Source organism: Pteropus medius, unplaced genomic scaffold, assembly GCF_902729225.1.
Source record: "Pteropus medius unplaced genomic scaffold, Ma_sr-lr_union100, whole genome shotgun sequence".
NCBI lineage: Eukaryota > Metazoa > Chordata > Mammalia > Chiroptera > Pteropodidae > Pteropus > Pteropus medius.
Window position 1 is genome coordinate 4,145,683 of NW_024351735.1, and position 26,072 is coordinate 4,171,754.

Genomic DNA, 26,072 nt, shown 5'->3' on the forward strand with positions numbered 1-26,072 from the left:
CATTGCTTAATTTGTTCCAGATTCAAGGCTTCATGGAGCATATCTGAGTCAGATGGGAGGCAGACAGCCCATTTTACAAGAAGTATACATATCTTACTTTTGTCTAGTAACTTTACGGTTTCAAAGTATTTTTTGCCTGTTATTTCACGAGTTCCTTGACCTTTAAAGAAAGGTAATTATGAACACTCACACCCATTAATGCAGGTAGAAATGTCTTTTTTTGAGCAGGCCAAAGAGAAAAATAATCTGCTATGTTCTGATGAGTCAATAACCAAACTAAAAACAATTATGGCAGTAGAGTGGAAAGAAAGACATGGCAAAGTTTACTTCCATGAATCTTTTCAGGGTATAATAAAAGCCACATTATTGAACACCAGATTCAGGACTGAATTGGGGGTGAAAGATAAAGTGACCTAAATGTGTAAGAACCTCAATGTCTGTATTGAGTTAAAAAAAAAATATATGTAGAATTGTCCAATGTGAATTACCTGCGCTTAAATTTTTTCATGTACTTATATCCATACTTTGTCTCATAAGGAAATTAAGGATGTTTAAATAAAATCAAAGAATAGATATTTTCTAGAAGACTATATTGCTAGAAACATATATAAAGCTCAACATTTTGTTTTAAAGAATGAGGAAACTACTTTTTCTCTGTCTCTGTGGCCCCTGTTCATATATATATATATGGAAAGGAAAAAAGCTGTTTGTTTTTTAAAAATATTTTAAATAAGTCACTTCTTTTGACTATTTAGTGGTTATTTCTGTTGAACAGATCATCAGACACTTAACAATAGATTGTTAAAAAAGTAAATGTTCCTGTTCTCTTAATGTTTTACTTGACAAATGGTGAATAACAAGAAATTCTCAATGTCTATTCTTCTTTGATTATGTTCAGACATAACACCAGGTCAGCGCGCGCACACACACACACACACACACAAGCCTTAATTAGACACAATTCATCAGCCAATATTGCCACCTATTTGAGCATGTTCTTGATTTTCTTATTAAAATGGCTTTATGCCAAGAGGCACGAAAGATATATAAGGTTATTATTTATTTAAAAAAGCTTGACATTTATTTATGTAGTACTTTACAAATTACAAAGTGTTGTCACCTATATTACTCATTTAAGGTCCTGCTGTGATTTCAGGAACTCATAAAAGCCTACTGCTGTCTTGTCACTCTCTTATTCATTTTCCACCACTAAGAAAATGAAATGCCCCCAAAAGACCAAAAATTGATCTAAAAAACTCAATCCTCTTAGGGCCACTTGGATAGAAAAAAATGATGTGAAAAGCTGAAGGTTTGCTTCTCTAGCAGACAATTTAATTGGCTAAAAAGCAGTACCTTCAAGGTACTTTTTTCCTTCCTTTCCTTACACTAAAATAGATGAGAATCTGTCATTCTTTTAGATATAAAACCGAGAGGAATAGACAAGCCTATATCTATCTTACATCTAAAAATGCTGACTCATGAAAACTTAGGCTGTATAACAAATGAGAACTTCACCTGCTGTTTCTATAGAAACCAGAATCAGAAAAGTCAAAATTGTAAAAAATTGTTGATTTTTTAAATAAATGGAAGTTGTTGACTTCATTCCCACCCCTTTCCAATTACTACCAAGAGAAAATGGTAACAATACAAGTACTGATTTTTAAAAAATCTATTTTTTCAGTTTATTTAATATGAAATGAACCGACATCTACACCCAAGTCAGAGTGGGAATACCCTTTCAAGTTTCACCCCTCTGATCTAAGCCACTACTTTCACTCTCATCTCCTAACTGCAACTCCAGGTCTCTAATTCTTTCTTCTCTCAGAGAATCCATCCAACCCTGGTTCATCAAACTTCCTGTTACAGTTTTGATCTTCTCTCTCCCTCACAAACTTCACTAGAGCCCTATCTATTGATTGGAAAATCAAGTCTAAACACCTCCACATGGTTTTCAAGGATCTCCACATGGCATCCAACTTAATTTTTTAGCTCCCTGTACTTCCTCTATATACCAGCCAAAGTAAACTTAGTGCTCACCTCCCCACATATCACAGTGACTTCCCTGGCCTGAAATGCTCTCCTATCCTCTCAATGTCATATTTCACTCATTCCTCAAAGCCTAGCACAAATGCTGCCTCCTCTGGGTAGTCTTTCCAGATGCCTCCCCACAATTTTATCAATGCTTATTACGTGAAGGAACTAAGTACTTAACACATATTCATTCTTTACTCCTCATACGGATCCTAACACGTGGATTACTAATATCATCCCCAAGATATACAAATGAAGAAACAAGCGGAGAAATAATCACTCCTTAAAAATAAGTTTGGTTTTTTTTTTTACATTCAAATGCCACAGTGAGAGACAACTAAGACTCAGAAATGAGCAGGATAGGTTCTATCCTTAAAAAATACACAACAATGACCAACAGTAAAAATATTAAAGAAAACCATGTATATGTTTCACTACTTCAGTCACTTGGGCATTCTTGATTTTTGGAGGCCTCTAACTGGCAATCGGCATATGATCTCTTCAGTGTATGTGAATGGTGATGTGAAAATTATGAGGACAATTCTTAAATGATTTTAAATTTTTTATTTTTCAATATGACAATTTTTAAAAAACATTCCCCACTGGGCAAAAAGTACCATCAGAAACTAAAAATACAATGGAAATACAATGATACTTTTATACTTGCATTTTCTCTAAGCAAACAACAGACAAATGTATTAAGGAGGAAACAGGAAATTTTTATTGGAAACAGCTTTAGTGGTTAGTTGTATTAAGTGAATGAGGTCCAGGAGACCCTTTCGTGTATGGCTGGGAACTATTGGGCCATATTTGCACATTTCCTGGCATAATGAGATGACCCTATCTTCCTCTTACCCCTCAACAGTAAATGAGACAGAAATTCCCCAACCCCGTCATCACTCTGCTGAACTCGCTGCTCTTAGCCCGTTGAGCAACAGTAATTGGGTGGAAGCAGGATGTGACTACTTCCACCTTCTGTTTGCTCTGTCTTCACAGTGGGTATTCTTCCCGCCTTCTTTAACATGCTACCAAATTCAGGACTCAAGGCAAATGCTACCTGGAATTTATCCCTTAAATACAAATCTAAGGAATTGGAGGACTAATTCAAATGAAGAACTATGACTTGAATCTCTTTCTCTTTGCAATTAATAAATGTCAATGTTAAATACACACAACTGCCAGAGACTGATTATTAGGAGTTACCTATGAAAAATGAATTCTAGCTGGGACAAGTCAGATAGTATAGTATGTACATCTTAATATTTATTAAATCCTGATTTTTTTAATCACAACAAAGGTTTTGACTGGCAACTAGCAGCATTCTCAAGTGTCTTAAAAAATTCTAACATGTGCTGTGCATATTCTGAAATAAACCCAGCTAGGAAGCTTCTGAAGGGCCTGTCGATACTAATTTGTTTTCTGGAACCACTTGGCCTAACAGTAGCTGACTCAAATTCACCTTCGGGTATATTCTAGTATAGTCATACATTTAAGTGCAGCCAATTATCCTTCATTTTCCCCTTTGCTCAATATTTATTTACTGAACATCTACTAAGTGTGCTGCCAGCTATGATCAGGGACAATCATACGGGTTCCGGACGTGAAGCAGGAAGCCACATGGAAAGGTAATTCACAAATGAGTACATAGTATCTGATGATCTCTTTAGGATGAATTGGTTTCCTAAGGGCTATTCTAAGGTCCATGTGTTTATTTAAGTCCCAAGTGACCCTGTACAGGCAGCATTAATGAGTCCCTACTTCACAGGAAAAAGCAAAGTCCTAACGACGGCAGTGTGGGCAACATATTAGTTGCTCGATAAGTAAATATTACATAAATAAATATGCCACAATTCTATTTTTGTTCTAGTGAAGCGGTCTTCATTTTCCTGATCAGGGTCCACAATAAGAAATACATTTTACATTGTAACCTGGTACATGTGCATGTGTGTGTGTGTGTGTGTGCAAATTAATAAACATGTACATGTATAAGCTTATATAAAACTGAAACAAGTTTCACCAGGTAACATAGTAAGTGGTGCAGCCTTACTTTTTTTATTCTATTTTCAAATTGCTATTTGTTACCTATCAAAGCAACCAATTTGAAATGCATTATTCCACTCATAGCTTTTTCTTAGAAAGAGAGGAAGAAAGAAAGAAAGAAAAGGAAGAGAATGTGATGTGCCACAGGAAAGACATATATGAATTCAGAGGTGGGAGGGGGCTGCTTGAGCACATGTTTATGCTCCATCTTTATTTAAGGAGGGGTTATGATCTCCAATGGAGATTAGATGGCAGGAGAGCAGATTCGGAGTAAAGGAGACAGAGTAAGGTAAGTGGAGAGATGGGGGAAGCACAGGTGTTTGTGAATGAATGGCAAGCAGTCAGTATTTACTGTAAAGGAAGGGGAGGCATGAAATGGAAAGTAGGTTATCCCATAGAGCAGATATAAGCACATCTTTTGCCTGGTTACCAGATGAGCAACCAGCACTATTTCCTCAGATATAAAATAGCTCTTTGCATCTGAGTGTCCCAAACTCCTAATAATCTATCCCAGAAAAGGGGCAAAGTATTACCTGTGACATGTCAGGAAAACTGGTCCAGGAAAGAATCCATTGTTCAGTTAAGTAGCTTTAAAAAAATAATCTCCCTGGATCTGTTTTCTCATCTGTAGAACCTGGGATTGCTGTACGCTTTGCAAATCCCTGTGATTTCTTTCCTTCATGGCCAGTTCCCCTTCTCATTAAGACAACTTTTAGAATAGGTTCCATATCGACTATTAACTTTCCAGATTTATCATCAATCACATGGAGACATTCTCCTTCGCTCAAAAAACTGGATCAATAGTTAACTGTTTTGAGTCCCGATTTTGTAAATTTACTGGTTTATTGCTAAAATATCTAATCTGTTTCCTAACAGATAAATTTCTTGATTTGTCTCATGAAGCCTATGTTCATATTATAGAGAACTGAAAACCCTAAAATTTATCTTATGTGTGAGCCTATAGCCCTCAAACTAAAATTAATCTGCACAGGAGGAAAACACCAGCCTATAGAAAAGCTTTACTTTGCTTACTGATCTTTCATATTTGCATTTCAGTGATAGCAGCATCCTGGCTTCTGCAGAATCAGTGACTTGGGTGCTGAAATGCATTTTTGGAGCTTTTCATCTTTTCTCTTTACAAATGAGCGAGCTGGTTCAGAATTTAGATAACTGGCTTAAGGATCCAGAGCTCGCTGTACTTATTCCCAGGTCGGAGCACTTTCTGCACACTTCTGCAGTGCTCGCGAAGAGTCCTCTCACTTTTAAATCACTGGACTATTTTTCAGTATGCGTAAGAACTGGAAGTTTGAAGGGAGTTTTCTTTTTTATCTCCTGCTTGAGGTTTGGAGGCAGATATGTTGCTTTCTAGTAAAGGACATTCCTAGAAATAATATAAAGGAGGGGAAAAAGGACCCATTTTCCCCAATGATGTGATGACAACTTAATAAATGGTTTTGTCCTGAAAGAAGGAAACCTTGGGAGGCATGTCCTGCAAGCCTATACCTGGGATTACACACAGAAGGTAAAACTCCAGCAATGCAGAAATTAAATCAATGGAAATCCCCTTTGGGGATCATTTAATTCAAGAGTTTGCAAACTACTGTTTTTAACACACACACCAAAAAAAGACAAATAGTTCACATCAAAAACTATGTGCTCTTCCCTCCCGAAGGTAAACAACAGCTCTGTATTAATTTGAGCCTGTGTGTAATATGGTCCTATCAGGCACTCCAGAATTGAGCTGATCCAGTTACCTCCAGGAAGAGAAAATATCTCCCAACTAATCAAAAATTCACACTTACTACCCAGCACAGAGAAGTCCAACTGAAATGAAAATAAACTCTTAAGGAAATGGACACTGCATCATCATGTCTTTCTATTTCATTTCAATCAGGGGCGGGATTAAAAAAAAGGCTTCAGGTTTACATACACACTCATACACCACACACATATACACACAGTTTTAGTATTCTATATCTAATATTTATGCATTTCAAACCTTGCATTGCTAAGAAAAATGATTTGATATAGCTCTTAAAATACCATTCCCTTTAAAGGTGATCATTGCATGGATTAAGAAGACAATTTCAAGAAAGAGAACAATCTAAAGAACATAATGTTAAGGGCCTTTATTATTCTGAGCCTCATTGTTTCTGTAAGTGAAGCTGATGCTTTAAGATTATATAATCCACTTCCTTTTAAATTTATTATTCAAGCCGAAATACCAGGTTACAAACCTAAAGTAACCCCCTCCCCACCCATCTCCATCATTAAAGGTTGGCAGGCACACCAGGTCTCTCTTTTACATATGTTAGCAAAGCTTACTCTACTAAGGCCCCCGGCCACCCATCCCCAGTCTTCGGTTTTTGCCCATAAAATACTATGCAAACTGTAGTGCTCCAAAATCTTAAAATTAGAAATAAAATAAATGGTGAGGAATTCCATTTATTTCCCACATTTAAATCCATTCTGACAAAGAGAAAAAAGAAAGCCAAGAATCAAATGGAAAATCAAGTTGCCTGATAGAAGACCACTGAAAATAAACACACGGCATATATTGGTCGATATTAGCCACCTGTAGCCATTCTTATGCCTAATCTCAAACAGGAAACACTATTCAATTAGACTTTCTCAGTTTTGTGCCAAAAAAGTATAAGAAAAAATAAGGATTACTGTCTTTTAGGTGAGCTAAAGAATTATTTTCATCAAAATTGCTTGTCATACCCAGCCTCCGCCCCCTACCCAACACATACCATCTAATGGTGAAAATTTGATTCAGGTACATTTATCTAGTTTAGGAACATTTCTGATTTTATAACTGATATATTTGTGCTACAAAAACATTAAGATTCTCATTTTGTTGCTATCATCATTTTGTTTACACATGCAGGCAGGAAGGGGTCTGAAGTTCCATTCGACTCACATATGACTTTGGACTGGTCACTGAACTTCCCCGCATCTCAGCTGGGAAGAGGCAATGTTTTTCCAGGCTGCCTTTGCAAGGTTCTGGAATTTCCCATGAAATGACTTCTATAAAGGCATAAAGACTATGCAAGATCCTTTTTCCGTGCTCTACAGTTTGAAGAGGAGAATTGTGTGGAGATTGTCCTTTATGAGTTTACAATTTCTCCAGACTTGGGAGGTGAAGATGATTTCAGAGTTTCAGCATCTTCTATCTACTTTGTCACCTGAATGTGACAAAAGGCACAATATGGCTGTAGTGCAGCCCAGTGTATGGGCCACCCGCCTTTTCACCTCCAAGGTCTCTTCCTCTACGATTTCCTAAGTGCTGCAGCCTGAGAAATGCTACAACCTCGGGGTGTGGAAAACTTTTGTCCCACAGACATCCTCTAGAGACTCCTGCAAGGAGAAGGAAGGCGCCTTTCTGACAAGTCAGGAAGCAGCCTCCAGTCCTCTCCGCAGGACACTCAAAGGCGGGGCAGGGACTAGAACAAAATGTGGATGGGAGGTGTCAAAGGCATCTCAGGACTCCCATTTCACTGATCTCGGCTTTCAGTTAGCTTTTGATTTTTCTCCTGGGGATGGGAGGGGGGAAGACATGAAAAGGCCACCAAGTAGAAGCAAGTGTGAATGAAAAAAGAGCATACTTTCCATGGTGAAACTCAGTCTAGTAGCAATAATGAAAAACAATGAATGATTAAGAAGAATTGATTCCTCTATGTTTTGGCTTGACTTTAGTAAGGTATAATATTTTACCTTTTGGTGACCAAGAACATTATTTCCAAATAGGCAGGCATTTTCAAGATGCCATTCAAATGTTTTCAGTGACGTCTGGGAGAAAATTTTCCCTTACACGTATTATTTTAAAATACTTTCAGTGAAGAAAGTTATTATTCAGCACAGAGAACAGAGGCTAGAAAATGGTATCATAGACCCTTTGTCTACATGTTAAAGACAGAGGCTCAAGTCTCCATTCACTATGCCTCCAGATAAGGGACACAAAAGCCACTACTCTTTCAATCCTGGACCCTAACCTTGTATCTCCCTACCTATGAGCACAAGTCCCCTAGGAAACTGCAAAGTTACTACAACGCTCTATACGATGCCAAAAGCCACATATCATTTCCTAGATGGAATCAACTCCTGATAAATACATCTCTATGTGTTGAACTCTACAGCCACACATACCTGGCTGAAATCCTAGCTTGGCCATATACAGCGACTGATCGTGGGCCCAGGTATTTAATCCTCGAGGCCTCAGATTCCTCATCCAAAAAACAGGAATAATTATATCTACTTTGTGCTGTTGCTGTGAAAAATCAATGTGATAATGAAAGCAAACTACGTGATAAATTTTACTTCTATATTAGTAATACTATCCCATCAAAATTCTGAGAATTTATAAAAAATAAAAAGGAGTATCCATACTAGAGAAGGCTGACAGTTTCTTGTGAGAGAGATTATAAAAATATACAGGCTAAATATGCAAGGCTTTCTTCCTGTCCACCACGAATTACTATGGCAAAGAGGGAATAGCTTGTGAAAAAAAATGTTAAGACTGAGTAGACCTAATTAAAGAACCCCCAGCAGGATACTCCTTGCTTTTTACCACTGATCATGATAATCCTTAACAATACTGGGTCCCCCAAGGAAAAGTGCAGACAGACAGGAAGAGCCCTTCTCAGCTGGGAATCCTACCCTTTTTACATTAATTAGATTTCTGACTAATTTGAGGTTGAAAGAAAACACCACTGACTGCACTCATTCCAGCAACCCATTCCTAGAAAACATATTTGAACCCTAGAGCACTGTCTTTCTTACTAGAAGAATTACTCTCAAGTTTTCAAATTCTTCCATTCGTAATGGCCACAGAGTCAGCTATAAAGACAGTTGTGAAAGTCTGCTACAGAAAAGCATTTTCCTCCTAATTTCACAGCCTTGGAAAAGAGGAACTTGAGACTGTGCTTTCTAGGACAGTGTTTGGCTATTTACAGTTATGGTTGGGCATTAGTTCACCTCCACCACTACAACGAGGAAAATCATTTATGTCTTAAATGCCGTACGTAGATCATTCCTTTGCATTGTAGTTTCACTGCTCTGAAGCAAGCACCTTAGAGGTAAATCCTGCAAAAAGGGCACCCAAAGAAAGTCAGAAGAATGACTTAGGTTTAGAAATTCATTTTTTTCTCCTCCATTGGATCCCACCTCATATAATGCTAATCATCGGACTATGCAAACATCAAAAATGAAAATCACCTTTCTCCTCAGATCTGCTTTATAATTTCAAGAACAGGTTTGGCACATGAAACTCAGTCTAGTAGCAATAATAAAAAATAAGAATGATGCCAGCTACATCATGGGGCCAGGCTTTGTTATAATGTTCTAAAGCAGGGGTCCCGAACTCGTGGGCCGCTGCGAGAGAGCAAAACTTCATCTCTATTTGCAGCCACTCTCCAGCGCTAGCATCACCGCCTCAGCTCTGCCTCAGATCATCAGGCATTAGAATCTCATAGGAGTACAAGTCCCTGGTGCTCAAAAGGTTGGGGACCGCTGTTCTAAAGCACCAAGAATTCAGTCTTCAGTGATTTGGCAATATCCAGGGAGGAAGGGGAAACATCTGAAGTTATTTTTACTCTTGCAAGTCCTCTGGCTGAACAGGGTGAATGCTAGGGTGGGTCAAGCATTGTCTGGAGCCGTTCAGGGTCCTTTTTTTTCTTTCACTCTGCATGGCCTCATTTCCGTCTTCCTGTTGCTAGGAAGGAGAGTTAAGTATGGGAAACTTGTGTTTACAATAGTGGACCATCCTGTCCAGCACAAGGCTCTCTTCAAAAAAGTATGATTTGTTTCACCCACTGTACTTTGGATGTCCCATTCTTCTGGACCAAATCACCCTTCCCTGGATATTTTCAAATTGCATATTTACCCGCCTAAGTCATAAAAATACCACTTTCATTTGAACATTGCATCATGGCTTAAAATCTCCATGGGGACACCAAGGGAAACCCAAGTACTTATTTTTGTATTTGAAACCACCTCTTGGAGTCCCACCAAGCCTCTGACTGGAGGCATCGTACTGGGGCCTGCCATATCTTCTTTAAGCTCACACAAGTAAGAGTTTAAGTACTGTGTAAATTTTTTTACTCACTTCACATTAATAACTTGTTTAATCATAACATGTTTTTCTATTAATCTGCTATCTTTTTCCAGAAGCAACTAAATATCTCTTTTTAATGTACAAATGCCCTTAAACCATGCTTGGTCTTTGCTCTTTGAAATGCAGTATAGAACAGTAACAAATGATAAACAAAGAAAGGTTTTAGGTTAAAGTGCAACAAGGCCTCTCATCTTCACAACTATAGGAAAACTCTTTGCCTGGTCTAACGTATTCAAACTTGGTACCGCTGCCTATGATTAGTCATAGTTAACTGCTTAACTATTCAGCCTTTTCACTCTTTAAGGACCAAGTGGTGTTCTTATAAGATCTACAATTGGGAATTTAAGACACATGAAAGTCATAAAACCACTTTTCTTATCCACTCTAGGGAAGGATTTAAGTTGGGAGCTACTTATTCTGATTCTGCAGAGTTGGGAAACCAAGTCTGTCCCTGCTCTTGAGCTTCGGCCAATTTGGTGTAAGGTGTCACTCAGCTTGAATTAAAATAAAATCTGCTTTTGTCAAAAACAAACCTTTAAAAGCAGCTGGGAGAGAAAGTCAGTCTGCTGTACTTCATTTTAAACTCTGAACAGTAGTGCTAATGAAAAAAATATGCACCCAGGCTTGGGCCATGCTGTAAATCTGGCATGCCACAATAAAATTTAATAAGAGCAATCGCCAACATTTTCTCAGAAAATGTCTTGAAATAACTTCTGAACGTACATCTGCTAACTATTTGACACTCATTCCCTAGGATTTTAGTTCCTCTATTAGGGGGCCTGTTGACTTACAGGGCACCCCTCGGAACATCTGCTTCAGTCTGCAAGCCAAGATGGCACTGGGTGTCTCCACTAATTCTACACTTATGGTCTGCAAATTATCTCCGTGGAAGACCAGCCTGCAGTCCAGATGGATGCTGAATTAGTCAACCTCTTGGAGTTGCTGATAGATTTACATTCAGAGTTCTGCTGGGCTATTATTTTTCCTCATCCTTCCAGCAAACAGTTTGGGGAAAAAAAAAATGTAATTTGAGACCCAGTATTCTGTTGTCTCCAGAGCTGTGATTTTTTTTCTACCCAAATGCGTCATAGATGCCACCCTCGTGAATCTTTCTGTAGTAGATGGCTGTGCCCAGGCTGCATTCTTCCATCTCACCAATAATGGCTGAAAACAGCTTCTATATCCTAAGAATGAACCCATTTGCTAACCATGTTGGGTGTGGAAAGACTCATTCAAAGCTAGCGTGAGGCAAGGTTTTCTTTTCCACAGTACAGATGGACTGTATGCAGGGATTTCCTTCCACAATAACTAGCATAAATTAGGTATTTGTGGAACATCAGTACTAGACACTGTGCTAAACACTCACTCGTATTAGCTCATTTGATCCACACAACCTCTCCGCGCGGTAAATACAATTATTACCCCCATGCTGCAGACGAAGGAGGTACAGAGAGGGCCTGTTACTTCCCAGATTCGCCCAGCTACCAGGCTGCGGACGATTCCCACCCTGCCAACCAGTCTCCCTGGCAATCGCTCTAACGTCCCTCGAAACCCGGGCGCGCGCTGGAAAGACGCGCATTGACTCGGTAAATTACACGTGGCAAGGACAGTTTGCTGCAGCCAGAGGTGCAAATCCTTTAGTAGGATCAAAGGCTTGGCCCGTGACGTTGAAAAGAAGTGGAGACAAGAGCACAGAGTTGGGTAGGGTTCCCAAAGGCCGTTGCCTTGATCAGAAAAAGTGGGGTCGGGCGGCGTGCTTCCTACTTTTCGCTGGTGCTGGGACTCCCTCCACGCCGGCGCCCCCTCGGAGGCCAAGGGCTCGGGCATCTCCCTGAGACATTTTAGGAAACGAGTTCACGCCCCAGAACGTGAAGGCACACGGCAGCCTTTCTAGCAGGCGCTCCACACATGCAAACCACAGGGCTTGCCAAATAGCTCCAACACTGAGCAGGGGCCCGCAGCCTCCAGAGACTTTCCTAAGTCTAAGTTATTGCGCAGCGCTTAAAATATCTGAACAAAAACGGTTTGAAATTAAAACTTTTTGACAAATTTACTTTCAAACAATTAAAAAAAAGAAAAACATTTCCAAGTGCCACTATGGTCTAAGCATCCCTAAGTAATAAACTCTCAGGGAGTCAACGCTGATTTTGGACTCGTACGGTGAAGGACATCAAGCACCGAACCCCGAAAGATCCCCAAAGGAAAGATAATACTAGAAAGGCTGTCGTGTCACGTCCCTCGGAGCCGGAGGCCATCGTCGCCTGGGATTTCCAGCGGGGATGGAAGTCGCCTGGTCCTGAGCTCCCGGCCTGGCCCTGAGCCCCACACGCCCGGCCTTGCACTCCCACGCCCGGTCGTACGTCCCCAGCCGTGCCCAGCCGCAGCCGCCAAGTTAACCTGGGCTTGACTACATTAGTCGCGGTCGACCTCCTGCCCGCAGCCCTTGCGGAGCCCACCCGACGCGCCAGTCCGTGGCCCCAAGCAATGAGCTACCAGGGGTCATTGCCCGAGATTAAGACCTCCCCTCCCAAACCCCTGGTTTTTCCCACACTCCACCTCCCCTACTCCAAGAAACTCGGGCGACTCGTTTCCAAGCCACCGTGGAAAGCGTTTCAAAAGCACAGAAGAATATCAGGCACCGACTTGATAAGGCGGGGTGACATTTCCTTCGCGGCGGGTCCCTTCCGCAGCTGGCTCCCGCGGCTGGCCTAACGGCAAGGCACAAGTCTAGCTTACGTGTTAGGATCATGGTGTCCGGCTTCTTCCTGCACATCAAGTGCGGCAGGGGGCGGCAGGCGCGCAGTAGGGAAATCGAGGCAGCCCAAGCAGCTGGGCTCCTGCGCCCGGACCCACCGCAGCACCCAAGACGCGCGCCCAGGCGGCCCTCAGCGCATCCTTGCTCGCCTCTCAGTGCCACTTGCCAAGGCCCCAAAAAGAACACGAGTTTTTCCAAAGGTCGAAAAGGAAGACCGCTCAGCGAGCGGGGCGAGAAGCCGGGGACCGGTTGTTACTGAAGCGGAGAAGTTCGGCCATCGCCGAAATAGTAACGACGTGCCCTCGCACAGGCGCCTAGAGCGCTCTGCCTCCCGCGCTCCCACCCCGCCGTGCACTCCTGCAGGGCCCACCCAAAGGGGAGGGACCAGGATGGGCAGAGTCACCTACTCGCCCACTCACCGGTAGCCTGCCGATGCCTCCCGCAGACTGCAGGCCCCACCCACCTGTCCTGGACCGGCCCGGCCTTGGGCTCAGGCCTCGCCCACTTGCCCCGCCCCTCGCCTCCTCCCCGCGGCTGGGCTCGCCCACCTCAGCCTCAGGCAGTCCTCTGGGCCCGCCCCTCCTACACCCGCCCAGAGTCTCCAATGCGGGGATGGAATGTTTTCCTACGGCTTGCACGTCTGTAATGGTAAGCGCCTAAAGGTCTCCAACTATTGGCGTCTGGGGCAAAGGCAATCAATGGCTGTACCCACGCGGCGTCTCCTTGTCGGGGAGGTCTCGGCTGGATGCTGGGACACCGCGCACGTTCTCTGTTTTCCTTGGTAGTTTTGCACACTTTAAAAAATCTCTGACTCTCCCTTTCATTCTAGTAGGAACTGAATAAATTCGCGAGAACGGAGGGGAAGCAAGGAAGTAGGGAGGAATCAGTCTTTCCTGATGTGCAAAATGGAGTACTTGTTCTTTGGACGTTGATTATTCATAGCTAAAGCCCGTAGGCGTTCAGAACGAAGGCAAGTAATTAACACTGCTGTAAAGAAGGGTAAGTTTTTACCCAGCACGTGTTGAGTCTACCGTGTGCAGTCATAGCCACTGTTTCTCAAATCGTGGTCTTTGGGCTACAACTTAACACAGCTCCTGGAACTGGTAGGATCTGACGCCAGACTGCACATTTAGAATCTCTGATAGTGATACTCTGCATTTTTACAAATGTTCAGGTGATTCTGATGCCCTGTTAATGTGAGGGCCCCTGATATACTAGGAAGCCTAATTTTTAAAGATCATATTTGAATACAGTCTCTGTAAGATTTAAAAAATCCAGACCAGGTTTCCATGAAAATTTACTTTGATACTAATTGATGCTTTCTGCCTATTACTTCTAGGCAAAGAAAACTACGAACTTAAATCTACTTATTCAACAATACATTGAGAGCATTTACTATGTGCCCAACACTGTTCTAGGCTTCAGAGATATAGCAATGAGCAAGAAATAAACATTCCATCCCTCCTGGAGTTGACTTCCTAGTAAGGAAGATGTACAGTAAACAAAATAATAAATCAGTGAAATATATGTAGTGTCTTAGATGGCTCAATATAAAGCAGGGGAGAGGATAAGGGAGCTGGGACAATCTATTTTTAAATTGGGTTTAATGCTAGTCATTTCATCTTTTCTTATATCTAAGTAAGAAAAGGTGATATACTGCCATTTGTGACAACATGGATGGATCTTGAGATAATTATGCTAAGCGAAATAAGTCAGATAGAAAAAGTTGAAAATTATGTGATATCACTCGTGTGGCATATAATCTAAAAGCAGTAAATGACCAACAAACAGAGACTCATGGATATGGACAGTAGATTAGTGGTTGCCAGAGGGAAAAGGAGGAGGGAGGAGATAGGAGTAAAAGGGGTCAAATATTTGGTGATAGAAGGAAATCTAACTATAGGTGGTGAACACACAATGCAATATATAGATGACATACTGTTGAATTGTACAGTTGAACTTACTGGATTTTGTTGATCACTGTCACCCCAATAATTTTTAATAAAAATAAATAAATCGGGTTAAATGCAAACGAGAATTTAATCTCTCTGTTTAAAATGTATTATTTCATAGTCATATCTTAATTTACATACACAAAATTCTTTTTCACCCTAGTTTTTCAAAAGCAATAAAGATTCTACCTTACCACTGGCTCCTTAATTTACTTAAACCAGAATTGGGCTCTGGAGAGTGGCACTTCAGGAGAATATGGGGCTCCTCTAGTCAACAGGTATTTCCAGGGCTTTTATCTACCTACAACTGCTGTAGACACAAAAGTAAGCATGGGCAGGCCCACCTCCGCCTACTCAGAGTTTAGTCTGGTGTGTAGGCATACAGGGGCACAGGAAAAAGCAGTGCTGTGAGGGTCAGGAAGTATGGATCTGACCTGGCCCGAGACAACAAGAAGAGGGAGCTGCCCACTAAAGTTTAGATGCTGGAAGAACTGTCAAATGCCCATGATTGCCAGCAAGGGGAGTGTGATTCTAGGGAATGATGGAAAAGTAAAGGCACAAACTTTTTATTCCTTGTATGACTGTTAAGGATTTTTTTAAAAAAATTATTTATTTAATTTTAGGATTTTAAAAAAAATCCTTAACAGTGATAATCATTGAGAAGCTATTTTAATGGAAAATGGTATTCCATGATTAAATTTACTTTTTGAAAAGATCACTCAGGCTGCAGTGTATATTTCAAACTTAGAAAATAGGAATACACCTAAACATACTGATTTATTTATTAAATATGCAAACCTTAAAAATGTAGGTATTCTAGCATCTCTAAAGAATATCAGTTCTCAGAATACATCCTCAACATTTATTAATAGCTGGATGAGGTTATATTTTACATTAATTAGGTTTCTAGGAGTCTGTGCAATCCTGATAGGTATACCCGCCCCCACTACGTATTCATCTTTCCCAAATAAAGCATGCTAATCTTCTTGTCTCTTCTTGTTCAAGCCCCATTCCCTTTTCCTTGATTATTGATGTCATCTTCTATGGAGCTTCTCTAATTTCATGACATCTCTCTGGAGGTTTGTGGTCCGTGGATTGCTCATTGTCTAATAATACTAATAACTCCAAGAACATTTTCCTTGGTGTTACATTGGTTGGCATTTACCCTTCACTGAATCTCATCATCTTTTATTCTTTGGTTTATTAATGCAGCCTATATCCTGGGCCAAACTCCAGTTTTCATAGTTTTAATTCTTACTCCTGTTAGAGACGGGCATGCTGCATTTTGAAGGCTGCTGCATTTGCAGAATAGTGGTTGAAAGTAGATCTTTGAGAGCAGACCATTTACTAGCTGTGTGATGAACTCTATATTTAGCTTCTCGTACTTCTGTTTTTTCATCTTTAAAAGAGGTTGAAATAGTGCATTTCTCATGGGATTTTTAATGAGGATTGAATAAAATAATTCACATACGTGATTAACACAAATAGGCACTTGATAATGTTAGCACATAAAAACATACAATTTCTATTTAAGTAATTATCTAGGAGAAGATTAAAACAAAACAAGACCTTGACTTTAACCTTTCTGAATCTGAGGAGCCTTTAAGAACTGGGGGAAGGAAGGAGTGGAAAAGTCATTAAGAGTGTCAACAAACAATGGTGTTTCACTAGATGAAAGACGGTCCCTAAGACAGTTCAGAGTCCTTCCTCTTCATTTAACCTTTAATTCACCCAGGGTTTCATTTGTCTGTCATAAGCAAATGATGTTAGACTGGGTTTGTTAACTGCTCTGTAGTGAGATTTGTGTATTGAAACACTGGACTCTAAGAGGCAAAGATTAATGTGGCCCATTTCCCTGCCGACAGTTTATTGTCCTCTGAAACCCCTTCAATACATGGGGATAAAAAAAAAAAATCACAAATTAGGTTTTATTGCTACTGTTGTTGTCAATTATCTGTTCTCAATGGCAGATTAAAAAACAAAAACAGGTTTGATCTGAAGACCTATGCCGTTTGCTTGTTGCCATGCTTTCTCAGTTGGGGCATCAGCTTCATGAAAGCTATTGGCAGGGATATGCATACTTTGTCTATTTGGATGTTTTCACGTTCAACTATCGTATTACGAAGGCAAGAAAAATCACATAGCTAACTCCTAAACCGCATGACAGAAGGCTGAGTGACTAAGAAGGCTACTCTCTGGTTCCTACTCTATTTTAATGATTGATATTAGATATCATTGATATTGTCCAAGGACACCCTCTTGCATTTTTCCACTATACTGGGTTAAAAAACAAAAACGAAGAGTAAAAAAAGTGCCTACAGGCAGGTAATATTGGTTAGGAAAGCAACCACAGCAGGTTGGTGTGAAGTAAGAGCACAGGACCACTGCACGAGGGTAGCACCAGTCGGTCAGTCCCATTTGATTGTTGGCATATGTTAGTTAACGCAGCCACCCCACTGCTCAAGATTTAAAGATTTTTTTAGAGGCCCTGGATTTCTATATTTTTATATCAAATCTCCCAATTTTCAGATGCTGGTAACATATTAAAAAAATAAATAAATAAACAAACCCATTCTAAGTAATTTTAACTTTGGGCTTCATTTAGCCCTGGGGCAACTAAGGTAAACCTCTGCTCTAGTGATACGAGTCAGGCAGTCTCTTTGGGGATTTATTTCTCTCCCACACGAGCTAAGAGTCCTGTGCTTGGAAAGTGTCGTAATATAATTTGTGTTCTATGGAGCATTATGAAATAATTTTATTTGTAACGTTCAAAGGAAATATGACAAATAGAAAGTTTCGAAAGAATTTTTTAACAATATTCATTTAAGAGAAATAATTAGAAATTTATTGATTGTCCTTAAGACATTCATTTATGTTTAAGCTTCAGTGACTCAAGTCTGTCTTCTAAATGGGCATACTTTCCTGAGATAATTACAATATTTACAGCAGGATCTCCTTTTAAAGGCTACTTCATTTAACAGCTCAGATAGTTGATTAGCCCAGGGCCTCACTGCTCAAAATGATAAAGTGAATCCAGGAGAACTGACACCTAGTCAGCGCTGCTGCCACCCCCACCTCCCACCCGATCTTCACCAATGACTGTGATGATTCTTTAGTGTGGCCTCTGACAACACAAAAATTCAGCCAGTGAAAAGTGAAGATTGCGATTATTTTTGATTCCATGAAAGAAACTGGACTGCCTTCCCATTGAATTAGCCATCTTTAATGGCATGATTTCATTCTTTGTCTATTCTGACATTATCTTTGATTTAAAAGTTATTTTTTGAGCTTCTAACAAATAATTCACTGAAAGCCAAGGACGGACAACATTCTAAGTACTACTAATAGTTAATATTTTGCTTTCTTGTTATTTAAATTTTATAATAATAAAACATTGTTAAAAAATTTAAAAAATATGGAAAAGCATGAAGAAAAAAATAAAACCTTCTCATAATTGCACTACCAGAGACAACTGCAGATGTATTTTTACGTCTATCCTCTCAGTCAGTTTTTAAAATATAGTTATTTTATTGTATGAAATTGATATTATAGTATATATTGTTTTGTAATATTTTATTTCACTTAATATATCTAAAGAATGTGACTTTTCATAGTTGCTTCATATTCTATCTATGGATATACCATTTTTTCTTTATTGAATATTCTCATATCATAAATTTTAAAGAGCAAGAATGGTAATTTCCTAGACAAATTCAGTGACTTTGAATTAAGAGATCAAAGAGTATTAGGACAAGTGATATTTATTTGTAAACTGTCATCCAGAAAGTTTGAACCTATTTTATATTTTCACCATTTCTCTTCATGTTAAGTATTGCCGGGATTGTAATTTCCATTTCTATTGCTAATTTAACAAGAAAACAATATTATCTTATTATTATTTAAGTCTACATTTATTTGAATACTAAACTGGCTGTTTTTTTTTTTATCCTGGTAAAATATACATAACATAAAATTTACGATTTTAAACATTTTTAAGTGTACAGTTTAGTGGCATTAAGTAAATTCACACTGTTGTGCAACTAGCAATTACTTTCTATCTCAAAAACTTATTTATTTTCTCCAACTGAAGTTTTACAGTTATTTAACAATAATTCCCCATTTTCATCTGTTGTCAGCCACTTGTAACCACTGTTCTACTTCCTCTCTCCAGGAATTTGGCTATTCTAAGTACTTCATATAAGTAGAATCATATAGTAGTTGTCCTTCTGTGTCTGATCCTTTGGTTGTACAGGTTGAATATTTTCATATTTATAAACCAGTTTCATTTTTATAAGTTGCCTACTTAATCCTATAGCCCCTTTTTTTGATGAAATATTTTGTCTTTTCTTACTGATTTTTAAATATTATTCACATATTTGGGATATTAACCATTTGTCATTTATTATAAAATTATTTTTACAAGTCTGTCACCTGCCTTTTAAGTTTGTTTATTTATCATTTAAAAAAATCAACAAGATTCAAACAAAATTCAAAGGTCTTCCTTATTTGTTCTTTTCAATTATTAACTAGGAGTTTACTTAAGTAGTTTTCCTTCTCTACATGCTTTGAACCCAGAAATGCTAAAACACAAAATCAATTTGCAAAACGAGGTCATTTAATGCTTGGGATTTTTTGCTTTATTTTTAAGATAGGTTTCATTATTTACTCGAAGAAATACTCTAGCTGCCTTATTTTTCTATTTCCCTTAACATCGCAAATAGATGCCTTGCACAGAGGTGAGGCCTCCATAAAGGCCTGTTGCAGAAAGGCTAGCAGGGTCAAGGTATAAGGTGGAGACCTAGGGGTACTGAGTTTTTGAAAAACTTTCTGACATTTGGATTTTCCATAAGTGCAATGTATGCATATAGATCTACTAATAAATAAATCTTGGAACACCTAAGAGTTTTTCTGGAGTTAAGTACAAGGCTAACTTGGCCACTTTTACCCTTTTGCCTTCTGGGCAAAAAACTATTTTTAATATTGTTCTCTAACCATCCAGTTTAAAAGAGCCATTTATGTGGTTCCTCCCAAACCCTGATTTTTAACTCAGAGTTTTTTTATATAGCATTCTAAAGCATCTGCTCAAAGAAAATTTCTATCATAGTTTTGAAATAACTCTTCAGTTCGTTTTCACTAAGGAGATGGTTTGTGTTCATTTGAGTTGTAATGTATTGCTGTTTTTTCACAGTAAACCTGGTTCTAAAATAAAAATACTATTGCATGGGTTTGGGCGATTGCCTGAAAAATAATAAACAGTTCTTTTTCTTAGCTGCTAACTACAGCATCCTGGCCATTATAGTGTTATTTCTGGAAACCCCTACATGGCTCCAGATCATTAACTTACTTTAACAGTCAATGGGGAGGGTGGAGCTGCAGTATATTGTCAAGCTTGGCTTTTCATGCGTAACTAACTCAGTCGATTATCTCTTATGAATTCAGTTGAATTAAGTTTTATTTTGGGGAACTGCAAGGCGACAAACTATACATTTTTTAAAGTAGATCTGGTAATAAGAATCATGAATTGTGAAAGATTGATGTTTGAAGATATATTAGGAGAGAAGAGACTAGCTTGAATCTCTCCTATACAAATATTCTCTTGTCGAACAAATAACTATTTCTGTACCGATTATTGTCATCTTTTTGATGGGCTGACAAACCAAACATAGAAAAGGCAAAAAAAAAAAGAAAAAATTAGAAAAGCCCATTGAATTTCATAACTGAGTTCTCTGGGTCTGAATTAGAAAAATAAATCTGTAAGGGTCCTTAAATTCACGCATGTGTAGAGGAAAGAGATCTGACATAAATCATGTTCTTGACTTGGTCACAGATACTACCAGTGGCCTTGAATTACTCACATATCTCTTGCTCCTTGGTTTATTTAAAACTTTCGTATACATTATATATGAGATATATAAGATATGTACTATATTGTATTTACATAAGTTATGTATCATATATAAATTATATACATTATATATTATACATAAATATATATTTTATTATATACAAATAAAAATAGATATGATTTACATGGAAAAACAAGGATGCTCGATCATTTAACTAAAGATTTTAACATGAAGATGTAATAGAAAAGGGGGTAAGTATTTTTATTGCAGGTAAGGAATTCAATTCAGAGAGGTTACATGGTTTGCTTGATTTCACATTGCTAACAGATGAGGAAGCAAGAACTTGAATCTGGGTCTCTCTGTCATGATGATCATGACCATGGCTTTATAGTTAAACTATGCGGTCGTAAAGTGCTATTTCAGGGCTCTCTTGTCTTCAAATGTAAAATGAAGGGATTGGACTAGATATTCTCTCAGATCCCTTCAGTATCTTTAGGTTTTAATTTGTCTTAATATACAGCGTAACACTGAATTAACATTCACATTCATTCCTTGTATAGGGTTCTGAACACATCCAACATTCAAAAATCCTAAAAAAAAAAAAAAAAAAAAGTAGAAAGGAAAATGTGTCCACTCAGCATTCCACCATGCCTCACACCAATTCAAAACAGAAAACCGCCATCCACTGAACCTGGTGCTGCAAATCCCAGGATGTACTTACTATGGTAGAACTCTTTCCCCTCGAGGGCTAGTTTCTCATGTTTCCTAAACCTCTACCAGAACCACATTTCTCAGAAATGCATGAGTTAAGTTTTTCTCCTTTCTGGAAAGTCCTCACAAGGTATGTAGTGTGGTTTCTGTATTTGCCCATGAAATGCGGACCATGCAGTTCGCTCTGGTAGAATTTCAAAGCTCTTTACCCACATGACCTTCTTAAAATGAACTCTTCCTTTTCCTTTTTAACCCTGTGTTGTTGCTTTAATTTGTCAATCATATTTTGATTTTAATCTTCCCACCTGGATTTTTTTTTTTAAATGGAATGTTTCTATCACAGTTTGTGACATTTCTTTCACACTTTTCACTAAGAGTAGTTTTCCACTTTCATACGCTTGATCTCTCTTAAATTTATTTTCCCTTCCAAGAAATGTATCATGATTATTAGAAAAGAATTCTCAACACTTATGCCAAAGTAGTACAGATAGAACACTTTGGACCCAAGCTTTTCCTCTCAGTGACACAAACACTTTAAAACAATTACCAAACTAATAAAAAGATGACCATATATGTGTTGGCTATCTTGTTTTCTTGAACTACAGCCTTCTACATCTGAGTCATGTAGTCTGTCTGGTATGTAATAATATGCTACATTTCCAGTGCTATTAAATATAAATTTTAGTTCCCATAACATTCAATAATTGAGCAGGATGTTTTATTTTCTTCTGATCTTTTTATTCTCTGACTTTCCTTCCCTCATCTCTCAAATGTGTGTGTGTGTGTGTGTGTGTGTGTGTGTTTGCCTTTTATATTCCAACTATTTTTCATTATGGAAAATGCAAAAGAAAAACTATGGAGACAGTAAAAAGATCAGTGGTTGCCAAGAGTTAGAAGGGAAGGAGGAATGAGTAGGTGGGACACAGAGAAGTTTCGAGGCAGTGAAACTACCCAGTATGATAATATAATGGTAAATACATTTGTCCAAAACCATAAACGTACAACACCAAGAGTGAACCCTAAACCATGGGCATTAGGCGATAATAAAATAACTTCAAAATTTACAAATCAAAATTGATAGAGTTGGAGGGAGTAACTGACAAATATGTTGGTGGGTGATTTCAACAGACTTCTCTCAGTTATGGATAGGTTAGGCAGACAAAGTAAAATATAAAAAGTTTAATGGTTGAGTGGACCCATTTCTTCTGTACCTATTATTAGATTTGATTTCTGTATCCATCATTTAGAACATAGACATTCTCAACAGTGCATTAACAAAACCGAAATACTGACATATACTTATCTCTAAAGCAATTCTCAACAAATTCCAAAGTGATATCTTATTGACCATCACGGTGGTTTTAAAACACATCCACAAAATCTTTTGCAATCTTCTTATCAAAAGGTGGGGTCAATGTTTCCTCCCTTTGAACCTAGGCTGTCCTATGACCTTCAATGACTAGAATGTGGCACAAGTGACTCTGCTTTACCCCCAAGGTAGATTAGAAAAGGTCATGTGGCTTCAGTGAGTTTTTCTTAAGACAACCACTCACTGTGGAGTCTTCCATGCAAGAAGTTTGCTCACCCTGAGGCCCTGATGTGGAGACACCAAAAAGGGGAGAGAGAGAGAAAGAGAGAGAGAGGAAGAGAGAGAGAGAGACAGACAGACAGACAGACAGACAGACAGAGACAGAGAGACGGAGAGAGAGGGAGACAGAGACAGAGAGAGGAAGAGAGAGAGAGACAGAGAGAGAGCGAGCAGAGGAACTCCATGTGTTTGAGTTTTCCCAGAGCAGGCACCAGTGAGTGACACCAACCCCAGCTACTATCTGACTGCAGCTACCCAAGAGACCTTGAGGAAGAACTGTCTAGCTGAGTCCAGTCAACTCTCAGCTCTGTGAGTAAAATAACTGCTATTATTTTATGCCACTGTGGTTCGTTATGCAGAAATAGATAACTAGAACGGCCATATTCTCTGACCAAAATGCAGTTAGATTAGAAGTCAATAACAATAAAATTTAAAATACTTTAACTTACAATTTAAAAGGTACTAAATATTTCATGATTTAAGAAGAAACTATCCTGAAAAATTTTAAATACTGAATGACAGTGGAAGTCCTTCATATTTAAACTTGTAAAATATAGTAGAAGCCAGAATTTGATGACATACATAAGCTTAATTATTTATATTAGCAAATAAAAATTGTTAAAAATGAATTAAGTACCCAGCTTAGGAAAAGCACACCTGAATAAACTCAAAGAAAGCAAAATGAAGAAATTAATGAAAAAAAAGAGCAGAAATGAATAACAGGTAGAGCGAGCATAGAAAACAAATGGTGAAAAACCATATGGCAAAATGCTTAAACTAATTAGTAATAAAAAAGCAAATTAAGACCATACTTAGCTACCATTTGACGTATCCTAGATTTATGATTTAAAAATCTGAAATGTCAAGGATGTAGACTGATAAGAACCTGTGTATGTATGTTGCTGAGAAAAGTGTATTGGTGCAACCTCTTAGGAAAACAATTTTACGTTCACTTAAAAAATGAACAGTGACTATGCTATGATCCAGCAATTCTACTCTGAGGTATATACCCTATAGAAACCTTTGCATATGTGCATCTAGATAGCTCAAAAATTTTTACAGTAACACTATGTTAGGAAAATTATAAATAATCTAAATATCCATTAATGAGAGAATAGATCTTTTAAAATGACAGATTTACACAGTGGAATATTATACAGCAGTGAAAAATAAGTGAGCTGTAGCGATGTGCAACAACATGGATAAATCTTTCAAACAACATTGAGTAAAGTATCAACATTAAAAATAAAGTGCTTACATGGTAAAAAAAAAACCCATAAAATGTAAAGGTAATGATAAATTCAACATTCAGGATTTTGATTGTCTCTGGGGCAAGACAGGGGGACCAGATATTTGGGGAAGAGTACATGGGTAGTTGTAACAGGAAAGGTAATATTCTAGTTATTCAGTTGAGTTTTCAGTTAACAGCTATTGTATTATTATGTTTTATAACTTATATTCACATATATTCTTGTTGGTATTAAACATTATATCATTAAGATTTTATAAAAGAAATAACATTGAAGAAGTCTTGTTTATTATATTAATAAGAAAATCAACTTTAGAGTCAGGTCCAGATTTGAATCCTGAAACTACAACTTACTTTCTACATTGCTTGAAAAGTTACTTTATCTTCAAATCTTACTTTCTTTATTAATAACATGGGAATAGTAATACTTCACTGGGTAATTGAGAGGATTAAAACAGATTATGTTTATAAAGAACTTGATGCATAGTTATGAATCTAATAAGCAATAGTAACTTAACTTGAAATTTATTTTTGGGGTATGTGTGTGTTTGATCTGCTTAGGCTCTTAAATATACTATGATATTTGTAGCTGTAATTGCATCACACTGCTGTTTACCTGTGTCTTAAAGGGGCTCTTTCTCTTTTAGTTATTGTATTAGTTTTTCTCTGTTGTAGTGTTATTATTGAAAAGTTCCAGAAGTCATGATACTGAAAATAGTAACCATTAACTTTTTAATATCTAAATTTGTTACTTAAAACAATCTCTTATATCTGTCTTATTTCTTCCATTTATCTTAGTTTGCATTATCAAAGCTAAATAATATTAGTAATTACAATAATGATAACAGTAGTAAAGTAATATAACTCTGTAAAGGAACATCTACTTTCCAATGTTAAAGTTTATTCTATTCCTATCACATGGCATCTACGATGTAGGCCTTCCATGATTATTTCAGTTCCATGTTTAAAAAAAAATTGTCATGTTGCTATTGCTCATGCTATTAGAATATTTAAAGTTGGGAAGATAAAGTCCAAGATAGGGTATGGAAAGGTTTATAATATTCCCCAGCACAGAGAACCAGAGGGAAAAGCAAACCAGGAAATTTAATCTAGAAGTCACAGGACATTCCTGGTTAGTTTTGACTTGACCTGGTCCTGATACAGCCCTCCTCCTAAACGACATTTTGAAATCTGCATTGAATTTAGAAGGAATGAGAAAACAGTGCTTAACGTGGTATAAATTTTAGATCTCTCTGAGATGATCAGTGTAACTTGAGGCAAGATGAAGACAAGAGCTGCTATCGGCATCCTCTGTGTTCAAAGACAAGAGCTGCTATCGGCATCCTCTGTGTTCAAACAGTGTTCAATGTAAGTCAATCAGTTCATAGTTTATACACATTTTTCTTCATTTGCCTGATAGGTTGGGTTTGCACGTCTGTGTCCAGGAGCTATACTGCAGTCAAAAAAATTTTTTTTCCTCATGAGGCTATAATAGAAACTGAACATACCAGTTGTATCATTTGGATTCTTCTTCAGAACTGAGCTTCTAAACAATACTCTCAGTCTCCTGGGGGAGTGGGAAATCTAACTAAAAACTCTGACCTAAATAAATCTCCAGTGCAGAACTGAAAAATGTAAGACCAGCCAGCTTTCCTAAATTAGTATGCGTAGATTTGTGTTTCCTCTTTTCACAATGAATTTAGTGCTTCTTTGTACTAACAGCTTTGTGACCCAAATTGTTCTATCCCAGTAGCTTTTATTCCCTCTGTCACCAATCTCAAATCT

At 38.1% G+C, this 26,072-nt stretch overlaps 1 protein-coding gene across 8 annotated transcripts in view; it reads right to left on the reverse strand.

Moving 5' to 3' along the window:
- Window positions 1-26,072, reverse strand: part of DLC1 (DLC1 Rho GTPase activating protein) — a 352,000-nt gene that overhangs the window by 26,532 nt on the left and 299,396 nt on the right. Inside the window, exon 1 of one of the 8 annotated variants that reach the window (XM_039846502.1) lies at window positions 13,361-13,378. The exons of 4 other annotated variants lie outside the window; for them this stretch is intronic. Coding sequence is in view for 1 of the 4 variants with exons in the window: in XM_039846500.1 (XP_039702434.1) it covers window positions 12,923-12,959 (37 nt within the window). In the remaining 3 variants the exon portion in view is untranslated. Of the gene's footprint in view, window positions 1-12,829; window positions 12,898-12,922; window positions 13,290-13,360; window positions 13,379-26,072 lie in introns of those variants that run through there. 3 more of the 8 variants (XM_039846500.1, XM_039846501.1, XM_039846499.1) reach the window with 3 other exon arrangements.